Raw genomic sequence first — 23,755 nt, forward strand, 5'->3', positions numbered from 1 at the left:
ACTCGCTAATCACTAAAACGAACGAATTAACCGAAAAGCGACAAACAAGATAGAAAAATGTTGCTGTTTTATGTAGTGGCACGTTAAATTGCATATAAACACGAGCACAGATGAAAATAGAAAGGGCTTTACTCACCTCTAGTGGACGTTCAAACTCGCTACAGGAAACGTTTACAACGAATTTGCGCTTTTTTAGCTAGCTTTACGGTTGGACCAGAATGATAGACGTTAAACAAACGTGACGTAGCACGACCAGGACCAATCAGCTTCCAGGACGGGCGGGCCGGGATATACAGAGATAACGGGACCAAAAAACCCTCCGTCTGTTATCATTAACGGGCACGTCTGTGGATAATAATGTGACATTTTATAAGATATATTATAGGTTTTGGTGTATGCCATAAGGGGAGAAGAACATGCTGCTGGCAGCCGGTCTAGAAATACAGTGAGAGTAAGTAATTCGGACTTTGCCTTCAATTAAACCTGTTAGCGTTAGCTAGCTTAAATGCTATTGGTCTATAAAAGCTAGCTAGCTGTCATTGTAACATGAGCTATTGATTTCAGCTAGTGAAAGTGACATGTTGTTCGATGTGGTTAATAATAACACATGTTTAATAGTCATTAGCTGCTGTTTTAACGTTGCTGTCTAGTCGTACATGTCGGTTTTCTCGCCAAATGAACGTTACTCTATGGCTAACTGCACGAAAACGAGAGTCTGATTGTTTCTGACCTCTCTTCTCTCCTCTGTCCAGCCTCTGTTTCCTCCTCTGATCTGTCTCCAGTCAGTGAGATGTCTCTGGCTCAGAGGGTGTTGTTGACCTGGGTCTTCACCCTGGTCTTCCTCATCATGCTAGTACTCAAACTGGATGGGAAGGTAGAGGTTTTTTCCTCTTAATACTTGTCAATCTTATCTTTTGAGTCACCCCTTTCTCTCAGCTCCTGGTTACTGAAAATTTCATCAGCTACACTGTCAGTCAAATGCATTGTTCACCCTTAACTTTAGATAATCCAGCTCAATCAAGACAGCCTAGTAGTCAATTTACTGCAAAGCGTATGCATGTGATTAATTCAATCTTACTCTCAGGATTCATAAAGTTCATCATCTTCTCGACGGAGCTAGAAAGTGACCCATCACCCTGAAAGAAGACAGAAACCATGGATAAAGTCTTGATTATGTAACTATAATCTTCTTCCTGTCTACCCTCCAGGTGCAGTGGAACTGGTTCCTCATCTTCCTCCCAGTCTGGGTCTTTGACGGCATCCTCATCCTCATGCTTGCCATCAAGATGGCAGGCCGTTGCAAGCCTGGTTACGACCCACGCAACGGCTCCCCGGACCTGCGTCTGCGTGCCTGGTACCTGACGGCCATGCTGCTCAAGCTGGGCTTCTGCCTGACGCTGTGCGCCAAGCTGGAGAAGCTGGCGGACGTAAAGCTGACATTTGTGTGCATACCGCTGTGGACGATGTTACTGGGGGCGCTGGTGGAGCTGGGGCTGAATATCTTCCCTGAGAGGAGAGAGGCATGAATGTCTGGTGTCTGACCTCAACATGAATCATCACAATTTAACAGTTGAGGAAAGATTTGTGCTTTTATGACCGTGACTTTGTGAAATTGGAGCTGACGGAGGCTCCAGATTGAATCAAATCCCAGACATAAGATTAAGAGACTTAAAAAAAATGTAATCATTGTGTGGTCAGACCTCAGTGGAGTCTGCTGTAAGGGCTTCAACAGGGCAGCTGCTATTAAATCTGTCACAATCCATTCATTTAAATTATCAATTTATCTTGGAAGCGGCTCTGTTTTCTTTATAAAGACAGAAAATGCCATATGGGGAACAACTATACATGTATAAGACTACTGTGAAGCCGACACTGGAAACATTAACGTCCTTTAATGTTTGCTTTTGTTTTGAACTCAAGATGTTACGGATTGTTTTCTAGTGTATATAAAGCTAGCAAAGCTGCTTTTCTAAAAAAAAAAAAAAAAACCTGGATGATCCGAATGATATTTGGTGAATTTTTACTTTTGTATGGAAGCCAATGTTTTGCCAGTTTAAGTTAAGAAAAAAAATGATGAAAACTTAGCCTTGATTAGAAAATATATGTGTTCCCATGTTAGGTCAAAATTATGATCTAGACTTTTTATCTGATAATTATGATTTACAATGGGAATATATTTTCATTAATTTAAGTTTACTTTTTTTTTTTTTTGTATGTAACTGGCAGAAGTGGGCTTCCATACTCCTGGTACCAGAGTAATGAGTGTAAGTGTACATTTTCTTACATGTACTTTAGATATTGTGTGGCACTTTTTTCTTCTCATTCCTGAGCTGTGGAGAGGAGGCGGCCAAGTATTATTTCCCAAGTTATAGATTAACTTCAGAGGTGTTCACGACAACAGCTTAGTTTTGGCTGCAAGCACGTACGGAGCCAATAATTACAGAAATGTTCGGGACATAAAAGCATCTTTGGAGAACTTGTGATGTTCCTTTTTTCCCCCCCAGGCTACCTCCTCTGCTGTGTACAAGGTCTCTTCTGTCATCATGTGGCCCATGAAATCAGTGCACTGTTAATAGGTACAAAATTATATGGTCAGTAAGAGAAAGAAGTGGGCATGACCAAAGTGATTAACAGTCATATGAATATGGGAAATCTAAATTAATGCCTCACAGCTCATCAGCTTACTTCATATTCCAACTTCACGGTACGGCTGACACTGTGCATGTTTTGTGCCATGTGATTGTTTATAAGTATTATAAAATACATTCTTTGCGTTATTTTGCACCATGTAGAAATGAGAAGGTATGAGTGTTTTGAGATGGAAAGTATTTGATAATTGATGCATGTCTTGTTAAAAAATAAATGTCCTCTGTACATTGAACGTTGAGTCTTTGTATCTAATAGTCATAATGACACAAAATCAAGCTTGAGTGCTTTAGTTATAGACTCTGCAAAACAAAATACTTCGGTCAGGGGGGAAAATCCTGCGGGGACGTGACCTGGAATGAACTGTGAAGCAACCACAGAGCCAGTAGCAGTGTGTGTCTGTGCCCTTTCACACACTGAAGGCTTTGTCTTTCTCCATTTGTCTTAAAATATTGTGGTATTTTTATGACTTTATATAATTCTAATATTCAGATATATAACCGTGTGGGTTCAACGTTTCCAGTTTGCAATCTTCGTATCAACAGAGCTCCAGTTGTCCTGACAGTGTCCTCACCAAGAGGAACTGAAAGTATGGATAGAAATGATTTACAAAAGTGCAGCAGTGGACAATCTTCCAGAAGGCTTCGTGTAGCCTGAAGCCAGTTTCCACAGTGGAAACACTTGCGTCAGACACCACACCTTTAACACTGGCCATCATCAGAGATGGAGGTGAGTAAGCTTACATGTATGTCCAGGAAGGGGAGAGACTGAAAGAGGATGGGTGGAACAGGAGAGCTGGAGAAGAGTTGTGCTGAGGAAAGAGGAAAGTCTTAATGTGCAATGGCTGGTTGGGCTTTTCATCATTACTTAGTACGTGTTATTCCTTAACATGCCAGCATGCCGACTGCTTTTGTAAATTAGCTCAGGCAGCACTCATTGCAAAGGAGACGTTCACCCAGAAATGAAAATTCAGTCATACTCAGCTTCACAGTGATGGAAAGTCTGCTGAAGCTGAAGCTGAAGCCCTGAAATCCCAAATTGATTTGAAAAGGTGTTATTTACACCCTTGATGCGCAGTTAACCTCGTGCACCCACTTCAGACGGGGTGCGTGCGAACGCTTTTAATTTAGCAGCTACAGTGACGAATTAAACGAACTAAATAAATGAACTGAATAAACAAACTGACCTTAAAGGACAACACAACTTTATACTGTTTAACGTTGTTTATATTTGGCGGACCCCGCCACCTTTCTAGCTTCAAACAGTGTTCTGGGGACCTTATTTTCCTCTGAGAACAGCTTGTTTATTCAGTTATGGAAAAATAAACATTTCTGAGTTTGCATTAATATTGTAAATATTGAGATTTTGAGTTTGAATTTCTTCAAAGTGGGCCCAACACTGCATTTCGTGAACCATTTAACTGTACAAGTAGTAAAACTAGTAAATTGCTACTTAAAATGCACAGGGACACATCTATATTAACAGTCTAATATATACAGGCTTTTTAATGCAGGACTTTTGCCTTTATTGAGGTGTTTTGACATTATTGTAGGCTATAGGTATTTTTTACTACAGTGAGAGATCTTAATACTTCTTCCACCTCTGCTAATATGACATAAAGTAAAACATCTGTTTATGAATCTGAAAAAGTAGAAAGAGCTCACATCAATTTAACAACCTACCAAATCACGAGTGCTGTTTCCACATAATTAGCACCGTGGCTCTTCGACCTTTGACTGAAAGACTGTGCACTCTGTGTGAACGCACTCACGCGCTCTCAATGAGGTTTTTTCCGAGTATTCCCTCCAAAAACCCTTTCTCTGTCTCGGCTCCAACTTCCTGCCTCACACCCACTCACTGTAAAGGTCAGCTGAGCTCCTCTGGCATTCCCGCTGTGTGTGTGAGTGTGTGTGTGTGTGTGTGTGTGTGAGTGCACAAACGGATGAAAACAGAGTATTTGACCTGACAAACACCAGGCCTGAATTATGGGGCTACTGCACTGTGGTGTGTATGAGCTGTCCGCTCCAATCTGGCCTGGTAACTGTGCTGCGCTCATTGCTGCAGACTGCAGTGAGTGGGTGGCTTGCATAAGGGCAATACACAGAGAGAAAGCAAAGGCATACATTAGATAAAGGTGGAGGTATAGTTTCCAAACACAGAGGGACATTTTCTAAATTAAGTAAGGTTGCTAGGAAGTTGGTGAATGCTGGGTAGTTTTACCCAGGCTGCTGTTTTCAGTCCACAATCTCTATGCATGTATAAATATGTCACTGTTGTGTTCACAGTTTGTTTCAGCTGCCCACAAGTGGCGCAAATCTGCTATGTTTAAAGCTGCCCTGTGGAGTTTTCCTGTAACAAACAAAGCGTATGTTTACATCACGTGTAAACCCACCCTGAAGTCACCCATTGATTTGTGGGCTACTGCTCTGAGGCCTCGAGCTGGCACCATCATTTACAGAAAGAACATCATACTGTGTTGAACAAGGCTTGAAACTACAGTTTGATACCATGAACTCAACACAGGAGCACAGGAGTAACCGCTAGCTGTAGCTACTGTAGCTAGTAAGCTCAGTTAGCTGTGGAGCTAGTGGTTTGGACTGGGAGCCAGGGGACAAGGGGATTGCGAGTATTTTCATTGCTGGTGGGATTTTTGGACCAGAATGGACCGGAGCCTACTGGCTAGCATACCAACTTCAGTAGATATCTCTGCAACACCATACATAGATGTCATAGCATTTATGATTTTCCCAGTTCTTGAGAGTACACTCTTTTGGATATATGTATATATTTATGTTTTTCCCACCCGACCAGGAAAAAAACAACAACTTTTGATGCAATATTTTTCATACATTGAACCTTTTATTAGCTAGGCTCATATTTAAAGTAGAAACCACACTACAAGTTTTTTCCTCTTTACAAAACTTCTTATGTACACTACAGTGCTGACAGTTAAAAATCACAGAAACAAAATAGAAAAAAAAACAAACAAAAACAAACCAAAAACCTTGAGATAAATAAACTCTGTGAAAACAACACCAGCCCCTGAAGACTCGTTTTGTTTTCGACCATAATTCTGTCACATTTGTACAAAAAATATATAAGTTCCTGTCAGTTTTCTTTTTGTAACATCTGAAACCCTAAAGCATAAAAAGAGCTGCAGAGCGCCTTGCAACCGGCATCAAGTGCTTCATTATCACATCGCTCTCCCCAAAGCCATGAAGTGAAGAGTTCTGTCTCTGAAATGAAGTCCTGAAGAGAGCTGAAGGCTTCTTATGTTCGTTTTCGAAGATCTTCCAGGCTGGACTGGAATCCTAAATCTCACCACAGATATTTGCTCTCATTTTCCAGTAAAAATTTAAAAATGGGACTCCTAAAAAGCGCCCATAAAAAGGACAGAACTCTTTATCTACATGGCTCGGGACCATTTAGTAGTTCACAGTTAAAGACAGGCACTGGGGAAACGTTGTGGGCTACATTAGCAAGTGGGCTTGTACTCCAATATTGATATTAAAACCAAAGACATCAATTTTTCTCAACATCAAAGCCCCACAACTGTGGGATGACTCTAAAATCAGATATTCACCATTTTAGAGAAACATATACTCTTCATAGTTAATAATTTATTGTACTTTTAAAACACAAGAGCTCACTCCAGTCCCTGGTCGATAAATAAAACATTTAATAAAACACGATGCTCCACACTGTAGAGAAACTGGACTTCAGGTAAATAGATAAATAGTGCTTTGGGAATGAACTCTCGACAGTGTACCTTCTGTTTGTCTCAAAGCACAAAGAATAAAAAAGACTTGTATCACTGAAGTGCTGAGGCCTGAATGATAAACGGAATAGAGTTGGAAGAACCTGAAATTGTTAATAATCGAACATAATCTGGGATTCATTAAGTATCTTCAACAGTATCGACTGTATCCACGTCACAAAGTGCTGTAATGAGTCACATTTGGGAAGTCTGTGCACCTGCATCTGTCTGATATGATAGACGTGACAAGTGTCATTCTTATCAAGATGCTGTGAGATCTAACTCATGGCAAGCTCTTAATGTAGCTGCAAAGCTACTAGATGAAGAATATTTCAGTGACCCTGAACCATTACCTAAAAGTTGATAAGGTAACTAAGATTTAGGATTTTCTTTCTTTTAGTGAGACCAATATTTTTGTGGATGTGTCCTGAATGTGTTTTTTCCTGAGACTCTACAGGCCTGCATGTGTAGCAGCCTTGGCTGGGTCAAGTTCTTCCCTGGCTGACCAGCAAGTGCTCGGTTTCCAACATTAGGAGACCCCGGTACACATCCACCAGACACTGAAAAATCACAGCTGAATTACAGTAATAGCTCTGCCACAGGTGTTGAGGGCTACGGGTACAAGACATTCGCAAAGCTTTAAAGGAGTAGTTCGACATTTGGGGAACATAAACATATTGATACCTTTCAGGTTAGCCTAGCTTAGCAAAAGCTGGAATTACCGCTCACGTTTGTATACCTCCGCACACAAGTAAGTTGCAGTTTACATCCATGTCTGTCCAGAGTCATGTTATATATGTCAGTGAAACCAATGAACTTGTGTTGGCCTACTGCTGTATATCTTTTAATGTCAAATTCGTTGTATGTGTTCACATTCTTGGCCAATAAAGCTGCCAATTGTGAATAGTAGATGCTTTACAAACATCTTCAAGAAGGGAGCACAGAAAATCTATACAATCTCCACAGTTTCTAGGCGAGATTAGAGTCAATAATTCAGTATCTGACCAAAAGTGAAATATGGTCACAATCTGGTGTTAAATAATGGCCAGAAAAGTGTTTTTATGATGTCACAGTTAAGTTGAGCTTTGCTCTTTTTGATATAAAATGTCATCACTTCATAGGTTTATCCTATCCTATGTGAGATGTCACCACACTGTAATTAGAGAATGAATTATTAACATTTGTTTTGTGAGATCACAGTGACATCAGTGTTTCCAGTCTTTATGCTAAGCTAAGCTAAGCTAAGCAGCTGCTACCTAGAGCTTTATATTTACTGTACAGACATGAGAGTGACATCAATCTTCTTGTCTACCTCGAGGGCAGACTGCAAATAAACCGCATTTCCCAAAATGTCAAACTATTCCTTTAAATTGTGACTCTCTTTAACTTTACATTATAGTGTAGCTTATTATACTGATTTATAATTGACATGGGGGTTTCCTTTTGTTTAGTGGCACTAATATTCTTCTTGGATGACAGAACACTGGAACTCGTTAGAAAAGTCACTTGTTAATTACATTTAAGCACTCCTCAGTGAATTAATCGGACATTAGCGGCTTTTTAAGAGTTTTGAAATCAGAGTAAAAGTACTGATACTTCTTGTCACCATATCAATAATAGGGAAAAACAATAATATTTAAACTCAGCAGATTATTGCAGAGCATTATTGCTCAAAATACAATATTAGGGAAAGGTACTGCGATATACTGTATTGATAAAGATGTATCGATACAATATAGTAGAGGAAATGTAGCGATATTACGTCAATACATCAGTGTACTGCGTAAAATCTGAATTTGACTCATCATTATTTCAGAAACAGTCTTGGGCACAAAGAATACGCTAGAAAAAAGCCACAAAAATGGAAGCATTAGCTGCAAGTTTCACAAAAAGGTCGTCATCAAGACCTTTTTTATATAAATATGTGACACAAAGTCTGAAGAAACCGTTTTTTTCCTTCCTAACTGTGACGGCTTCACAGATTTTCTGATATTTGAGGGTTATGCTCACTTCAAACAACAGAACCAGACAGCAGTTTTCCTCAAACTACCAATAAATGCAATTAGTTCTCAATATTTTTGAACCCAAGCACAACCAGTACAATCTAAACCAGTCCGGTCAAGAGGTCTGGGGTAAATAAACTCTGCTTTATAAACTACTGTCTTCAAACACTCCACCGCCGTCCTCCTTATTTCACAACAACACAACCAAAATAAAACCTTGTACATGTACAGTCGTTTAAAAACAGCATCCTTATGTACAAAAACTACTATAAAATCTGCTCCTCTTCATGCTTCGGGGGAGGCGAGAGGACAGAAGGGGAAGGCTGAGGGGGAAGAGGCGGTGGTAGAGAAGGAGGAGGGGGAGGCGGCGAGGAGGAAGGGGGAGGCGGTGGGTGAGGGAAAGGCGGCGCTGATGTTTGGTATGGCATCGGGTACGAGCTGGGCGGCGGCTGGGAGAGGTAAGACTGAGGAGGGAGGAAGGGGTGGTGAGAGGGGAAGTGGGGGTGCTGAGGGGGGAAGATGTAGGGGTGATGGTGAGACAGGTGAGGAGGGAGAGACTGGGAGGTGCTGTGGGGAGGCTGGTAGTACGGCTGAGACTGCGTGGTGATGTTCGGTTGGTGCAGGTGAAGTGAATGGGGCGGCGGTTTTTGACTGAGGAAAGAGTTCAGAGTTTGTGAAGGGAGAGAGGTAGTCGGGGGGAGAAGCGGAGGCCGGTGAGGGAGATGAGAGTGTGGCAGGAGAGGGGGGAACGAGGGGGGAAGCATGTGAGGGAGGTGAGGAGGGGGGAGATGCTGGGGTGTGTATTGCTGCATGTAAATTCCTTGTCTCCCGGCGTCAGGTGGCGGATGTATCTGATTCGCAGACGTTCTGCAGTCTGCGCCGCGAGTCCATTTCTCTTGGAGCGTCCACGAGTCTGGCGGCGTCCGAGCTACCGTGTGTGTCCGCGTGCCGGCTTGTACGTCAACAGAAGATGTCCCGTGTGGCGCCCGAACCTCCGTCTGCGCTGAAGGGACGCGAATAAAGTCTTTGTCCTTCTGTTTGTCTGACTTAGAGGAGGAAGGCAGCTGAGACGTCGAAGACACGGCTGGAGGAGGGATTGTGGAGGAAGACTCCACCACTGCAGGCTTGGGACTCGTCAGGGAAGATGTAGCGGCGGTTGGGGTAGAGGTAGAGGATGGAGTGGGAGCAGCTAGAGAGGAGCGTCGAGAAGGCGATAAAGAAGAGGAAGACTTAGGAGCTGAAGAAGAGGAGGAGGAGGAGGAGGAGGAGGAGGAGGAGGAGGAGGAGGAGGAAGTTGTACTGGAAGACGTCGTCCTGCTGTCTGAGTGACGGTGATGGTGGTGGTGATGATGGTGCTTTGATGATTTGGGTTTTGTGTCCTGATGAAGAGGGTGAGGTGAAGAGGATTTGTTCTTAAAGAGAGGAGGGGCAGGAAGTTCTGCTTTCACCTTTGCAGGAGGTGAAACCTGCTGTTTGGGTTTCTCTCCTATAACCCTCTCCACCTCTTCCTCTTTGTCTCCAGCGCTGCTCACGTTCAAGTCCGCTGAGTACGCAGGCTGAGAGGAGAGAGGTGGATGCTGCTCCTCCTTTTTAACAACCGGCAACGTCCTGTTTCCTGCCTCTTCCTCGTCCTCATCCTCCTCCTTCATCCTCTCCTTCACTTCTTTCCCACTCTTCTTTTCTCTCCTCTGCTCCTCTTCTTCCTCCACTTCTTCCCTCTCTTTCTCCTTCAACTCAACTTCCTCCTCTTCTTCCTTCACCTCCTCCATCTCCTCCTCCACCTCCTCTTCCTCTTCTCCCTGTCCTTGGTGGTACTGTTTTAAGCGGACGTGCCAGGCCAGGCTGCAGACGGACGACACGGTCTTGAACTGGTGGACCACGTTGCGGGGGATGAAGTAGATGTCGTCGTGGCAGAGGCGGATGCGAGCGTAGCGGATGCCCTCCCGACGCAGCTGGTTTAGTTTGGCATCATCCACCCACTGCACGCACTGTGAAGACAGAGGAGGGGTGGAAATGAGGAGGTGCACTGGAAAATAAAACCTCCATCTTTTGAAATATATTTTGAAAACTAGAAGAAAAATGTATTGTAACATGCAATTAATCTTTTGGCTTAATGTAAAGTGACACAATATGCAAAAATCATAATTTTGCCACACAAACACTTTCTAGTATCACTTACTTTGCATTTATCTATTTATTGCTGACAACAATTTTGTGAAAGATAATGTTTGGAATATGAAGGAAATATTTTTATCATCTTGATGTGATTTGTTTAAGCTGTGAAGCTCTTCTCTGTTCAGTTAAGAAAGGGAACTGTCTGGATTTGTGCGCCTTCGTTTCTACATTTGTCTTTATTACCAGTGATCACCTGGGGTGAATGCCTTAAGTATTAATTTAGAGGAGAGTGCATACTAAATAATTGACAACATTTGGATCCATGTGGTACTTTACCTTGAAGAGGTTGAACCCACATCCACTGGACATCCTGCTGTGTTCAAATACAGTATGCAGCATTATAACGACTGCAGGAATCAGCAGTGCACTTGATCAACCGAGTTAATCGAGTGTTTCTAGTTGAACTGATCTGTTTGTTGTAAGGAAGCCGTTTTCCCTGGTCGCTATCCCCAGGTAACAATGGAAGAACTGTGGAAACCCCGCTGATGAAGGAGGTAAAGAAGGCAAAGAGGGAGAGTGATAGAAACCGAGGTAAAACAAAAGTAAACGGACGGGTATTCACTCGATGGAGAGCGCCGATGTTGTGTCAAAACCTGTTCCCCCATTGATTTGTGCTTCCCCTTACCAGCATGACTTGAGGCGGTTAAAAACTGGCATTCTTTCTACAAGATCAGTAAGTAACAAAACCTGCCTGCTTATCAATACAACTGGGTGTTTTACTCTGGCTTTTCATAGCACTGAGATCGGGGTTTCTAGGTCAAAATGGTATTCTTACGGATGTAGTTTAATCTAAAAGTATGCAGTGTTTGTGTTGTAACACGCGCTGCACCATTCAGTTGATTTGTGCTTGATAGAAGTCTCAGCATACAAATATCATTTTGCCTAGGCAGGCCTGTTTTTCTGAGCGAATGCGCTGGGATTTTGATGGAAAGTCAGGAATGGCAATTCTGAACTATCGACTTCCGAACTGCAGTGGGTTTCAGCGTGAGTCCTTGCTCCAGACAATTTCTGCAACTTGCTGCAATTCTCCACCAGGTGGCAGCATCCAACACCAGGTCGCATTAACTCTACACAAGTGTTAAATTAGGAATAACTCTAATTTTGGATATAATAAAGATGACTTTACTGAGGTGAGTCTGATGTTTAACCTTAATGTCATTCCTTCTATGTGTGTGTGTGTGTGTGTGTGTGCATAATATAAAACCTGAGACAGAGGAGGTTCGTGAAGGTCCAACTGCAGCCTCTGAACTACATGAGGGAAATCACCAGCGTGGAAACACACGACATCTTTGGTTACACGAGGAGGCTCCGAGCTGAAAGTGAGGGAGGATGGACAGTAAGAAGGATTACATGTTATCTGATGGTGTGTGTTGCTTCTAAACACTGAATATCATATGTTGCTGCACTGCCCACCTTTCTCCGGCCCGTACAGCTTTCAGCACCCCCACTGCCGCTGTGGTCTGACGTTCAAAGCCCTGACCGATGTGATCGGCGTGGGCCCGTGTCCGATCCTCAAACAGCATCTCTCTGGGCTCGCTGGTCCTGGGCAGTGACTGCAGTAGGTTCTTAACCTCGTTGGTGGAGCTACGACAGGACAGACATGAAGATGAGACTTTAGAAAAACAGTACAGTGAAAGGGGAGACACACAAAATGTGTCCACTAAAAGACTTCTCCTCCGTCTCTGCTTGCCTGCTGTCTAAATAAAGAAGAAATAACAAAAGGTGAGTGGGCAGCTCACTTCTCGGCTTTGTTTGTTGCTTTGTTTCCTGTCTGCTGTGACAAAATAAAAGCACCACACAGGCTTTATCTGTTGGTATTGTTGTCATCTTGGCTGACATTGATGTGATCCAGACACCACAGTGCGACATGAGGAGCAGAGGATGTTAGAGAGGATGAAACCCTGCATTACAGCGGAGATAATAACACATTCTTCTTGTGTATTCAGGTAGTGGTTTCAGTAGGGCTGCAACTAAGGAGCAAAATTGACTTTTTTGTCTGCCGGACAAATGGAAAGTGAATGTTCAAATTTTACCAGCCAATCAACAGACTGCTATTGTTTTTGTTTTGTGGCAGGTGAGTGAAGAAAATCTACCTGCCACATGCATATTTTACAAACATTTAGCGAGTGGCTGGGGCTAATTTTGAGCCCTGGCTGCCACTACTGACTAGAATTATCAATCTACTGATTGATACAGATTTTTTTCTGAAAGCGTTCAGCCCTACTTTAGACCTTTTTCTTCCAATCCGCTGCAAATTATTTTCGGTTTCCATGTTTGCTAGTGGCAAAAATGCTTTCCTCACATGATCAATACGGCCTCTGTTTAAATTCAAAACACAAAATACTGGCAGCAGGAAAATAAGAATGAGAAATTGCATTTTGAATAATGCAATTTAAAAATGGAGTAAACAGATATGCACAAGTACACACTTGGCTTATTTTTATGTTTTTACTCGTCAGCTTCTCAGTCTGTGTGCATGAAGCCGTGTTGCCAAACAATAGAAGCACTGCAGTCAGCTCACTACTGGATCAGTGACTCACACTGGAGCTGCAGTCAGATTCAAAAAAAGAGTATAAACACACAGATACAGAGTCTGCGAGAGATTCCTTTGAGAGCGTAACACACACACACACACACACACACACACACACACACAGACAGACACACACACAGACACACACACAGACACACACACACACACCGGCAGCTCAACAGTGAGACTACCCGTGCTCAACACTTAATTGTGCATTCATTCATTCGGAGATAAGAGGAGAGAGGCAGGAGCTGGTGGAAGAGGAAGAAAGAAGCAGAGGAAAATAGTACAGGGGGAAATGAAAACACACACACACACACACACACACACACACACACACACACACACACACACAGAGACACACACACAGAGACACACACACACAGCTCAGCGTGTCTGAGCTGACTGCAGGCTGACAGTAATGAATGTAAAACCAGGAAAGCTGGTAAGTGAAACACTGAAAAGAAGAGAGTGTAGAGGGAGGAGTGCTGAACGTGCACATCTGTGATGTTTGAAGTCGACCATCTTCAACTACCCTCCATATGTGACGTCCTCCCATGTATGCCAGTATGCAGTGGGTGAGTGTGTGTGTGCTGCACCAAGTCGACAGGACAGATTCCTGTGCATTTATGGGCAAATAAAGAGGGAGGGAGGAGAAGAGAGGAGATAAAGGAGGGACACAGGAGGAGAGGGGTGAGGTGGTAACATAAAGGAGAGTAAAGAGGAGAGAGGGAGAGAGAGGGAACCACGGTCTCTGACGACAAACACTGATAATGTTAAAGCTGCAGGTGGTTCATCATATTTACGTTTCACACGTTGAGCTGATGCATTTGTGACAAGAGCTGCAGCTAATTATTATTGATTAATCAGTTAATCGTTTATTTGTTTAGTCTACAAGATGTCACTGTTTCCCACAGCTCAAGACAGCTTTAAAGACATAATATAAAACATAAGCCTGTCCATGGACGTTTCTGCCCGAGTCATGTCATATAGATTTTCAGCAGCAATAGCGGTTGTTTTACATGAAGACAACAACTCCCATGCTCCCACGCAACTTATGTCTTTTGTTTTGTTTTGATTGCAAGACCCCTAATGCCAGAAATTACATTCTCTGCATTTAAACATCCCCCTCTGGACATATAACATACTCTGCTTTGAATAATAATTTGCATCTGATATAGATTTTTCACAATGAAGTTGAACTATCTAATTTAAAACTCGCTGTAGTACGTTCAAGTTCACACATCAGATGCATACTGGAACATGATCGGCATTAGTGTGATAACAAAGTCACGCCTGTAATGTTGCTTTCATCTTAAACTCAGTGAGCACAGGTAAACGTTCCCTCATCAGTGGATGAATGTTAAGCAAAACCCATTTTAGACTGAAGCTGGGATTCAAATGTTTTATTTTGTCCGACCGACAATCCAAAACCCCAAATATTTAATTTGCAATTATTTAAAATATAGAATAGTTGAAGATCCTCCCATTGGAGAAGCTGCAGCCAGAGCTGCGACAATTAGTCATTTAATCAATTTTTATAATCAATTAGCTGTTCAAGTCTTTTTTTGATTCATAAATGGCAGAATATGCCTCGTAAATATGGAGAATTTCTGCTTTCTCTATTTTTTTAATATCATATCAAACTGAATATCAAGTTCAAGTTCTTTATTTGTCACTCTTATATGACACACTTGGCCGACATGTGAGTGAGATATTGTTCTCCACAGCAACAACATTCATCAGGTAAAACCCACAGAAAGAAAGTCAAAGAAGAACAAAACAAGAGTCTTTACACATGAAACTGTCGGGTGTACATACGTCTAACTTAACAGACACAGACAAACACTTGCACACACAAACAAACCAGAGAAACCGCTGTGATTGTGGCCATCGTCATCTTTCCAATCTTTTGGACTGACCAAACAAGACATTCAAAGACATCACGTGAGACTTTGAGCAGTTGGGATGGACATTTTTCACTATTTACTGACATTCTATAGACCAAATAATTAATCAATCAATCTAGAATATATCTGGCAGGTTAATCGATTAAAATAAATAAATAAATAATCCTTAGTTGCAGCCCTTGCTGGAACCAAAAAATGTCCGTGGAGTTTTTGTTCAAAAAGCAACACAAATGATTAAAGCTGCTTATCAATTTCTGTTGGCTAATTCTTTCCACTCTACTTGAGACTGAGCAGACACACTCAGCTGTCATCCGTCACGCAATTTGTATCTAAACAGGAACAGCATGTTCTGCATCGGGCCGCTGTCCTGTTGGCGACTGCTGCGGGCTGATGTTGCTGCTGTTACTATGCAATTATTGTAAATCTCTGCAAGCGTGGTGCTCTTTGACTAAAAGCTGAAATATTTTGGTTTATTTTCACCACTATAATCAGGCTGAATTCTCAGACAGACAGTCTCAGTGCTGTCAGAAATGTGTTACAGCTTGACCTTTTCACTGAAACCACCAAGAAAGAGAAGCTGGACTCAGCAAAGAGATGTTCCCTGTACACGAGCAGACTTCCTTCCCTTAACGTACGGTCAAACTGCAGACAAGGTCTCGCTGCAAATACGATCACGTCCTTCTCTCTTCTCTCTCACTGTTTTTATGTCTATTTCTTTATACACACACACACACACACAGACAGACATAAACAAAAACACTTGCACTGCTGTGGCATATTTAATATATGTGCTTTCTTACAGTTCCTGAAACAACAGCACAGAAACTCCACAATAAATCAATTTAAAGCAGGAAAGAGAGGTCAAGAGGAGGAAACAGAAGAAGAGAAATATAGGAGGAAAGACAGGGCGGATATTACGAGGTGGCAGGAGAACAAGGGCAGAGAAGTGAGGCAGACGTGGGGAGAGTGGAGGGAAGAAAAGGGAAGAAGAGTTTGGGGGAGGAGAGGAATGAGAGATTGAGGAGAGATGTGTGAACCAAAAGGGGGGAAAGTATGAGAAAAGTAGATGTCACTCTTCATTTGTTAGGATCAAGTGATGGGATGAGACAGGACACGAATGAAAGAGGAGAAGGGAACAGTTTAACCACCCTCTATCCTCCATCTATCCATCCATCTGTGTCTCCATAAAACAGATTCTCTCAGCCCCAGCTGTTACACGAGTGTTTCTGACAGCACACACACACACACAGACGTTCACAGTTTCATGAGAGCCATCGCCTTCAAAGACCACCTGCACCAGCTGATGCGTAACATGTATATACAACAAAACATACGTATTTACAGACTGAAGTCAGGCGTAGACACTAGTGATAAAGCGACAGTTACTTTCTTTATTACTTACACTTTTATTCACAGAGGAACGTCTGGCTTAATCCAAATGTCCCCACTTTGGACTTGCGGACTGAGCCCTCGCGAGCTTCTGTCATGCACACTGTTACGTGTTTGCTGTCATCATGTTATCACAAACCAAATCTAGCCATGGGTACAAATAAAGTAACCTGAGCTTGTAATCTCAAAACAACTCTTTTCCCCAATTATTGTCCAACCCCCCAAAGATATTCAGGTAATACTGATATAAAACAGAGAAAAGCAGCAAAACTGAGGACAATTCTTCAGTATTCTTGCTTGAAAAATGACTCAATTTGATTAATTTGAGGATATTTGTCCGTCGATCTAATAATAGTTTCAGCTCCAAAATCAGACGTTGGATTCGAAAAATAAAAATTAACAAGAGGAGAGAACGAACTGCTGCAAGGGCGGAATGTGTGCGGTGTGTGTGTGCTTGGCCGGCTGCCATGTGAAGTAGCGTCTGATGTCGACTCCATTAACATAACGATGATCTCATCTGAGTGGTGAGCCACATACCACACACAAACACAGTTCTCACTCATAGTCTCCCTCACTGATATCATGTGTGTGAGTGTGAGACAGAGCTTATGTGTAAGCAGCAATGACACTGTGACAGAGACAAACAGAGAGGGTGTAATTGCCTCATCCGGCACTGCTCGGCTACAACAAAGCGTCCTGCTGCTACCGCGGCTGCTGCTTCAAATGGGAGTGTGTTTTGGTGCTGCTTTTCCCCCATAATCGGCCCTCGTGGGCTGTACAGCTGGCTCGATGTGGTTCACACACAAATAGACACACAGTACTGAGACATGTAGTCCGTGCAAACAACATTCATGAGACAAAAATCCCTGCTAATTCTGTCTCTGTCTCATCGCAGTGCTCAAAGAAGATCCAAAATATTGGCTGACGTCATTCCTGTGTGTATTTATGTACCGTGCTGTGTTTGACTCACCGTTTCCTTTTGAAAGGGGACTTTGGTATATCAGCTACAGGTATCATCTGTTCTCCTGGTCTGACCCACATTATAGGACCGTCGTCGCTCTCCGTGGGATTCATCAGCCTCAGACTGGAGAACGTTCCCCATGGAAGAGTCCGCTGCAGCCAGACAGACAAAAGAGAGAGCATGAGGGAAAATAAGGAAAAAATTCATCAAGTAGTTTATTTCTTCCAGAGATTCCCAAAACAAAATCTCATGCGTGAGAAATTGCCGCCCCGTGGCATAACTTGTCACTGACTGCTTCAGAGGGTGCAGAATCAGAGCCCTCAACAGATAGGAAGCGCCAGAGGACGTGCGTCTTTTCATATTCAGAGTACGACAGCACTCCTCCACGCTGGCATGCAGGAGATTTGATGTGTCGACACAGAATGGCAAACACAAGAAAAGCTTGTCACTTGTGCATTTCAGGGGCAGCAGTAAACACAGCATTTGGTGGTCTGTTCCCGTGCAGACAATTTAAAAAGAAAGCCTGTATGAACTGAAGCTGGAAGCTGCAACTAATCACTTTGACACACCTCTTAACAGCTTTTCTTCGCCAGCCACCACTGAGAATATTAGGTATGTTGTTTGGGTCTCGCAGTGTCTTTCCCATCCGCTCATTTTGTGGCATTACCAATATAATCAGTGCATCAGAATATTCGGGCACACCTACTTTATAGATGCATTAGCGGACATTTAGAATAAATAAGACATTTTATGAGGTACAACCAAGTAAATTGTGACCAAAGTAACCAACGCCTTCTTTCTATTTCAGTGAGAAGGTGTTGTGTGACAGTGTCTAAACGCTTTCTATTCTAGACTGATCCTCCAACAGAGCGTGATGTTACTTTAACAATCAGAGAGGAAGCCCAGCTGAGTTATTTAAAGTCCTTGAGTCGAATATGAGAACACGATGAAGCTGAATGTTTTGAAGTAAGAGGAACCGTGTGTTGAACTTTGTTGAAAGAACAAACAGAGAAGCAGGAGGTGGTCAGTACATCTTCCTCACGGCACTGAGGAGATGTAAAAACATTAATTTGCCACGCACATGAGGGACAATGACATAATAAATACGGGGTAGAACAGCTTTTAGATGGCAAAATTCAAGCACTTTCAACCTAAACCACCAATTTTAAGACTCTCAAAGCCTATCATCACACCTAAATTGTTATAATAAATGCAATTCCAAAAACTATAACGTATAAAGAAATGATTAATACCGACAGCAACCAATGCATATTGTCACTTTGTTTATTCTAACCAGCTGTTCATATCTGATCTGATTGTATGTTTTGGTCATGATTATGTAATTCTTGCTCATTTCAGGAGACAACAAACAAACAGCTCTGCTGTTGCAGAAAGTACGTAAAGGGGCATAAATGAGCCTTATTACCATTGTAGATGATCTTGTTCTTCCATACAATGCAAAATCTGGTCTGAGCCTGTCTGAATACCGCTGTCACTTTCCCATTCACTATCCTATCCTATACACCCATTCTGTTGCTGATTAGCATTACTGCCATTCATCCCGTCCACACTCACCTTCAGGAAGGGCGACTCCTCCAGCATGCCGAGGAATTCTGGGAAATAATCGCCGACCTCCTCGTCCACGGCACCCACCAGGCTGATCTGTCTCATGGCCCCGGCTCTGTATGTACCGTTACTGTACGTCTTCTTCACCTGCAGCAAAAACAGGTGGAACACAACGTTAGATAATCACATTCAAACAAATGTTAACGCTACAGCAGCTGGGTGGGATCAGTTACTGTGCCCAGTTCTGAGCAAAAATACATCTTTATTCACTTGAAAAGGGTGCAGGTGAATAAAACACAGAAGTAAAACATTCATTAGAGAACATTTTGTACTTAAACCTTTAATAAACATCTGTTTACATTACACATTCAACCTTTACAGACTCGACTAACAGGTTGAAATGTAGATGTTTTCACAATATGTCAGCGTTTAATATTGTTTGACTACAATACAAGAGGAGAACACTAAACTAGACACTGACATGGAAGCAGTTAATCACTACCGGGTGTCAAAACAGACGCTGAACTGTGTGTGTGTGTGTGTGTGTGTGTGTGTGTGTGTTGGCGGTTTCACTTGATGTTTCTGCTCCACCGGTGTGACTCAACAGACTGTTTGCTGCTCTTCACTTGGCTGACAGAGCATAGTGTGTGTGTATGTGTGTTTCTAACCCATCTCCCATACCCTTGGCCCTCAACAGTGTCTTTGGATGTGTGTGTGTGTGCAGTACGTGCAGCATGTGGCCTGCATGCTGTACTCTTGGCTGATCAGGATGTGTGTGTGTGTGTGTGTGTGTGTGTGGACCAGATCCTTGGCTGCTCGCCTCTAGTGAGTCACCACTTGACAACAAGGCAGAGATAAAGAGAGAGAGGCGAAGAGAGAAGGACCAGAGGGAGGGGTGAGCGAGGATTCACTGGAGAGAAAGAATGAAGGGAAGAGAGACAGATGGAGAGAAGTGGTGAGAGGAAGGCGAGGGAGAGAAAGTTTAGGAAGACAAGCTGTCAAAGAGACAAAACAAATGTGGTGGAGACAAAGAATAGAGAAAAGAATGGAGGGGAGGATGGAAGTAACTTCGAGGGGAGTGATGAAGGAGGAGGGTAAGTAGGTGAAAATGAAGATAAGATGATGGTAAAAGACAGAAAGGACAGAAAAGGGTGAAGGAGAAGGGGGACAATGGAGTAGGAAACAGCAGATAAGATTAAGTAAAAGATGATAAAGAGATAAAAAAAAAGGGAGGGAGGTGAAGAGACGGAGGAGGTGATTGCAGGTTAGAGAGGACAGGCAGAGGGGGGTGAAGTAATGAAGATGGAAACAATGAATTGGAAAAAGACTGAGGAGGATGGTGTTCGGCAGCTCCCAGTTGCGTCCTTGAGCAAGGCACTAAATCCCCAAAACAGCTGCTCAGAGGCCAATCGAGCAAGATCTGTAGAGCAGGACAGCTCTCAGGTGTTTGTGTGTGTGTTAGTTTCATGCAGGGTGTTGCTTTGAATAAGGAAATGTTGTTGATCCAGGTTATTTGTGCAGGCTGGATAATTAGTGAGATTTAGATCGGCAATAAAACCTGCAGCTTGTTACCGGTCTTCATAATCAGCTTTATTCTTTTTAATATTTAGCAAACATTTAAATATTTAAAGATTTGTTGAGACAGTAACTCGACCAATACTGGATATTTACATTTTTTGAAAATTCTCTTATTCCAGCTTCTTCAATGTGAATATTTTCTGTTTTTTTTTTTTTTTTACTCCTCTATGACAGTAAACCGAACATCTTTGGGTTGTGGATGAAACAAGACATTTGAGGATGTTATCTTGGGCTTTGGGAAACAATGATTGACATTTTTCTCCATTTTCTGACATTTTATAGACCAAACAACTAAAATAAAATCAACAGATTTATTGACAATGAAAATAAACGTAAGTGACATAAAACAGAGAAAATAAGCACATTTCAGAAGCTAAAACAAGCAAATATCAGGCATTTTTGTTTGATAAAAGACTTTAAAGATTGATAGAAATTGTTATTGATTAGTTTCCCATCATTCGGTGTGCTGCTGTTCCTATCAGTAATATGTTTTGTTTAGAAACATAATCCCCCTTTCTCGAAGCTCCACCGCACGTTCACTTGCAAATTGGTCTAATTACATGCTTCAAATAACTGCCTATTGGAGTTCACTTAATCTATAATGAATTAGCAAAATAAATCAGATAATCATGCGTGGATGGGCCGAGCCACGTGTTGGTGTTTGTTCACTTCATTTCACTGCATCTGTGGCCCGACACTGTGTGATATCCTCATAAGATGATGATGACTACAAGCTTGAAATACTCGCGCGCACACACACACGTAAACACATCGCAACTTTAAATAGTCTCACTGATTCAATGACCTAGATACTGAGAGGGACTGAAGTGTGTTTGTGGAGGCACACAAACGCTTGTAAGCATGAAGGCATTTGAATCTCTCGGCCAGTGTGTGTGTGCATGCATTTATCCCCCTGCATTCTTATAATTGTGTGAGCTTATGAGTGTCTACTTCTGTGTGTGCGTGTGTTTACACAATGCATAATTTAACAGTAGAATAACCCCCACGTTGTCAACAAAGAGAACAGCCTCTCACTATCACAGGAGGAGTATTAGGAAACACTTCCTCTGCCTCGAATAAATTTAACAGCCAGTGATTCACTCAAACACAAACAACTTGTCTATAATAAGTCAAGGCAAACAGAAGGAAACAGGAAATGTGACAGACTTCCTCCAAGTGGTTCAAGTCTACGTGCACAGTGACACACTCAATGGCTAAAAATTACCAACATTATATTTGTTTCTTTTACTGCTGAATAATAAGCTTAATTCAAAAAGGGAGATACAACTGCACTAAAACACAGGACGATAATAAATACCAGCAGATAGGCCTGTCCCAATAATTATATGATCGACTTATGGATGTATATACGTGACCTCGATGTTGCCCGTTGTGTTTACATGCGTGTTTGTTCAGTGATCAATGATCCTCTGTGATCGATGTAAAATGAAAACATCGATTCATATCATTATTTTGATGATGTGCTTTTATTTTGAAATTCTCCTGGCACATCCGTATCAGCAGAAATAAATCAGCAGTGTGGATTCATTTTGAATTTTGTAGAAAAGACGGTCCAACAGACAAAAATCTGATTCAGCAGTCCGCCATCTTATTGTTATTGCTGTTGCTTCGGCAATATTAGCCTCTCCATTTCAGCAATGTGAGGCCGAAAACTGTGCATGCAGGTTGAAATTCAACTTAATTTAGTTATTCAAAGTAATTTTTTTTACATTTTAAACTAAAATTATTATATATAACTCCTTTAGAATGTTAATATCGTTTAGCTCAGTTTCTGTGACAATACGTCTTCCAGCAAAAAAATAAATAAATCAAAAATTCTGGGCACAAAAGAATAAAACAGACAAATCATTTTTCTCTCCCCCCAGTACATTATCTAAATTTACTGCATCTCATTTGGTATTCCAGGTCTACAAATTCACAAGATTAAAAAGTGTTATTATATATAATTATCATCACTGCCATCCCCCCGCTGCCGTCACTTTCTTTGGCTTAAAGCAGAACGTCTTTAAGTCTAATAGATCACTCCCTCTCTACTTTCCTCTTCAAGCTGTTTTACTCAAATGATCTATTTTTCTCTCGTCTCTGTCAGCGTCTCCATCTCCTCCTCTATCTCATCCTCTCATAATACCCACGTCCCCGGTGGGAAGTCTATTAAATCAAGCCTCTCTCTTCTTCCTCTTCTTTGGTTCAGCCGCTGTAACCACTTGTTAATTCTGTAACAACTTTCCTTCCTCTCCTCGACACATCCTTTCATTCTGGCTGAGTTCATGTCATGGCACGACTCTATCGGACCTCTTCCTGACCTCTGTAAGCCTGTCTTCCTCTCTCTCACCAGCTATCCGTGTCACTCTTTTGAAAGCATTATGTCCAGTCAGTCTGTAGTGTACTAAGTCTATTAGTCCATTACTGTGCCTGCGTCACAACAGAGCTTCTGGCTGCTGACCGGTGCCTCATACACAATCGCTCTTCAAAACTTTTCTTACATAATCTCTCCCTCGGCTAACCCACACAAGGCTTTGAATTAATAAAACGGTTGCTGTCCACCTTCATTTAAGTCCAAGTTGAGACCAGGACTTTTTCAAAGCTTACGGTTTTAAACGCTGCGGTGCGAGACGCCATGATGTAGCACCAAAGTCTTTACCTGTTGTGTTAACAGTGTGTTGGAGACAGTTTGGAGAGCTACAGTGTTGCCTCAAGGTCAGAGTATATGAGAAGTGTAGGAGCAGGATGCCTGCGGTGGTGGAGTCAGATAAGCTGAAGGTAGCTCTGATGATGTTTAACCCTGAAACTGTGAACCGTCAGCCAATGTACGAACGAAACTTGTGTGTTGTCAAACGGCGAGTACTGGAAATTCAAAAGGGACTTCCCCACAGATAAAGAGCCAGTAATGGTGCTAGCTTTAGTCGTGCTTCATTCTTTGTACAGCCTGACATGGCCAAGCTTGATGAAATCAGCTAGTAGATTTAGTTTATTCTTCTTATTCTTATTTGTTCATTTTGGGCATAGCTGTTACATCTATGAATAAGATGTTTACTCAACAAAGTCCACAGTTTCCTTCTTCACAAATACTCCCACTGTATCAGGCGCTTATTTACACTGAAAGAAAATATGTGTGTACAGTCTCCTTATCTTGACTCCATAGGTGTTATTATGCAGGAATTCATTGGATGGATAAATGTTTTTCAAGATTTTAAAGCTAACATCTTTGGCTGTAGG

The 23,755-nt window shown here is 42.1% G+C and overlaps 2 protein-coding genes across 2 annotated transcripts in view; one reads left to right on the top strand and one right to left on the bottom strand.

The window, feature by feature from the left end:
• The first annotated feature begins 285 nt into the window (after positions 1 to 285).
• Positions 286 to 2,881, top strand: LOC311252254 (transmembrane protein 60-like). Its single transcript, XM_084345260.1, has 3 exons — positions 286 to 451; positions 753 to 874; positions 1,209 to 2,881. Exons 2-3 carry the CDS (start codon positions 791 to 793, stop codon positions 1,524 to 1,526), a joined length of 402 nt encoding a protein of 133 aa, XP_084201386.1. The 5' UTR covers positions 286 to 451; positions 753 to 790; the 3' UTR covers positions 1,527 to 2,881.
• Positions 2,882 to 5,485: 2,604 nt separating this feature from the next.
• The window catches only part of LOC311252315 (uncharacterized protein), a 39,249-nt gene continuing 20,979 nt past the window's right edge, over positions 5,486 to 23,755 (bottom strand). The window contains exons 5-9 of the mRNA XM_084345377.1: positions 18,950 to 19,087; positions 17,384 to 17,526; positions 11,995 to 12,165; positions 11,786 to 11,894; positions 5,486 to 10,394 (exon numbers count right to left, since the gene is read on the bottom strand). Coding sequence (XP_084201503.1) covers positions 8,673 to 10,394; positions 11,786 to 11,894; positions 11,995 to 12,165; positions 17,384 to 17,526; positions 18,950 to 19,087 — 2,283 coding nt within the window. The 3' untranslated portion in view covers positions 5,486 to 8,672. The remainder of the gene's footprint in view (positions 10,395 to 11,785; positions 11,895 to 11,994; positions 12,166 to 17,383; positions 17,527 to 18,949; positions 19,088 to 23,755) is intronic.

This window comes from Pagrus pagrus (genome assembly GCF_965226575.1).
Source record: "Pagrus pagrus genome assembly, chromosome: 23".
Classification (NCBI taxonomy): domain Eukaryota; kingdom Metazoa; phylum Chordata; class Actinopteri; order Spariformes; family Sparidae; genus Pagrus; species Pagrus pagrus.

What these genes read in the sequence shown, in the direction of transcription:
- LOC311252254 (XM_084345260.1), top strand. Translation starts at nt 791, where the DNA reads ATGTCTCTGGCTCAGAGGGTGTTGTTGACCTGGGTCTTCACCCTGGTC. An exon ending in TACTCAAACTGGATGGGAAG is followed by an intron (nt 875 to 1,208) that starts GTAGAGGTTTTT and finishes TCTACCCTCCAG; the next exon opens with GTGCAGTGGAACTGGTTCCT.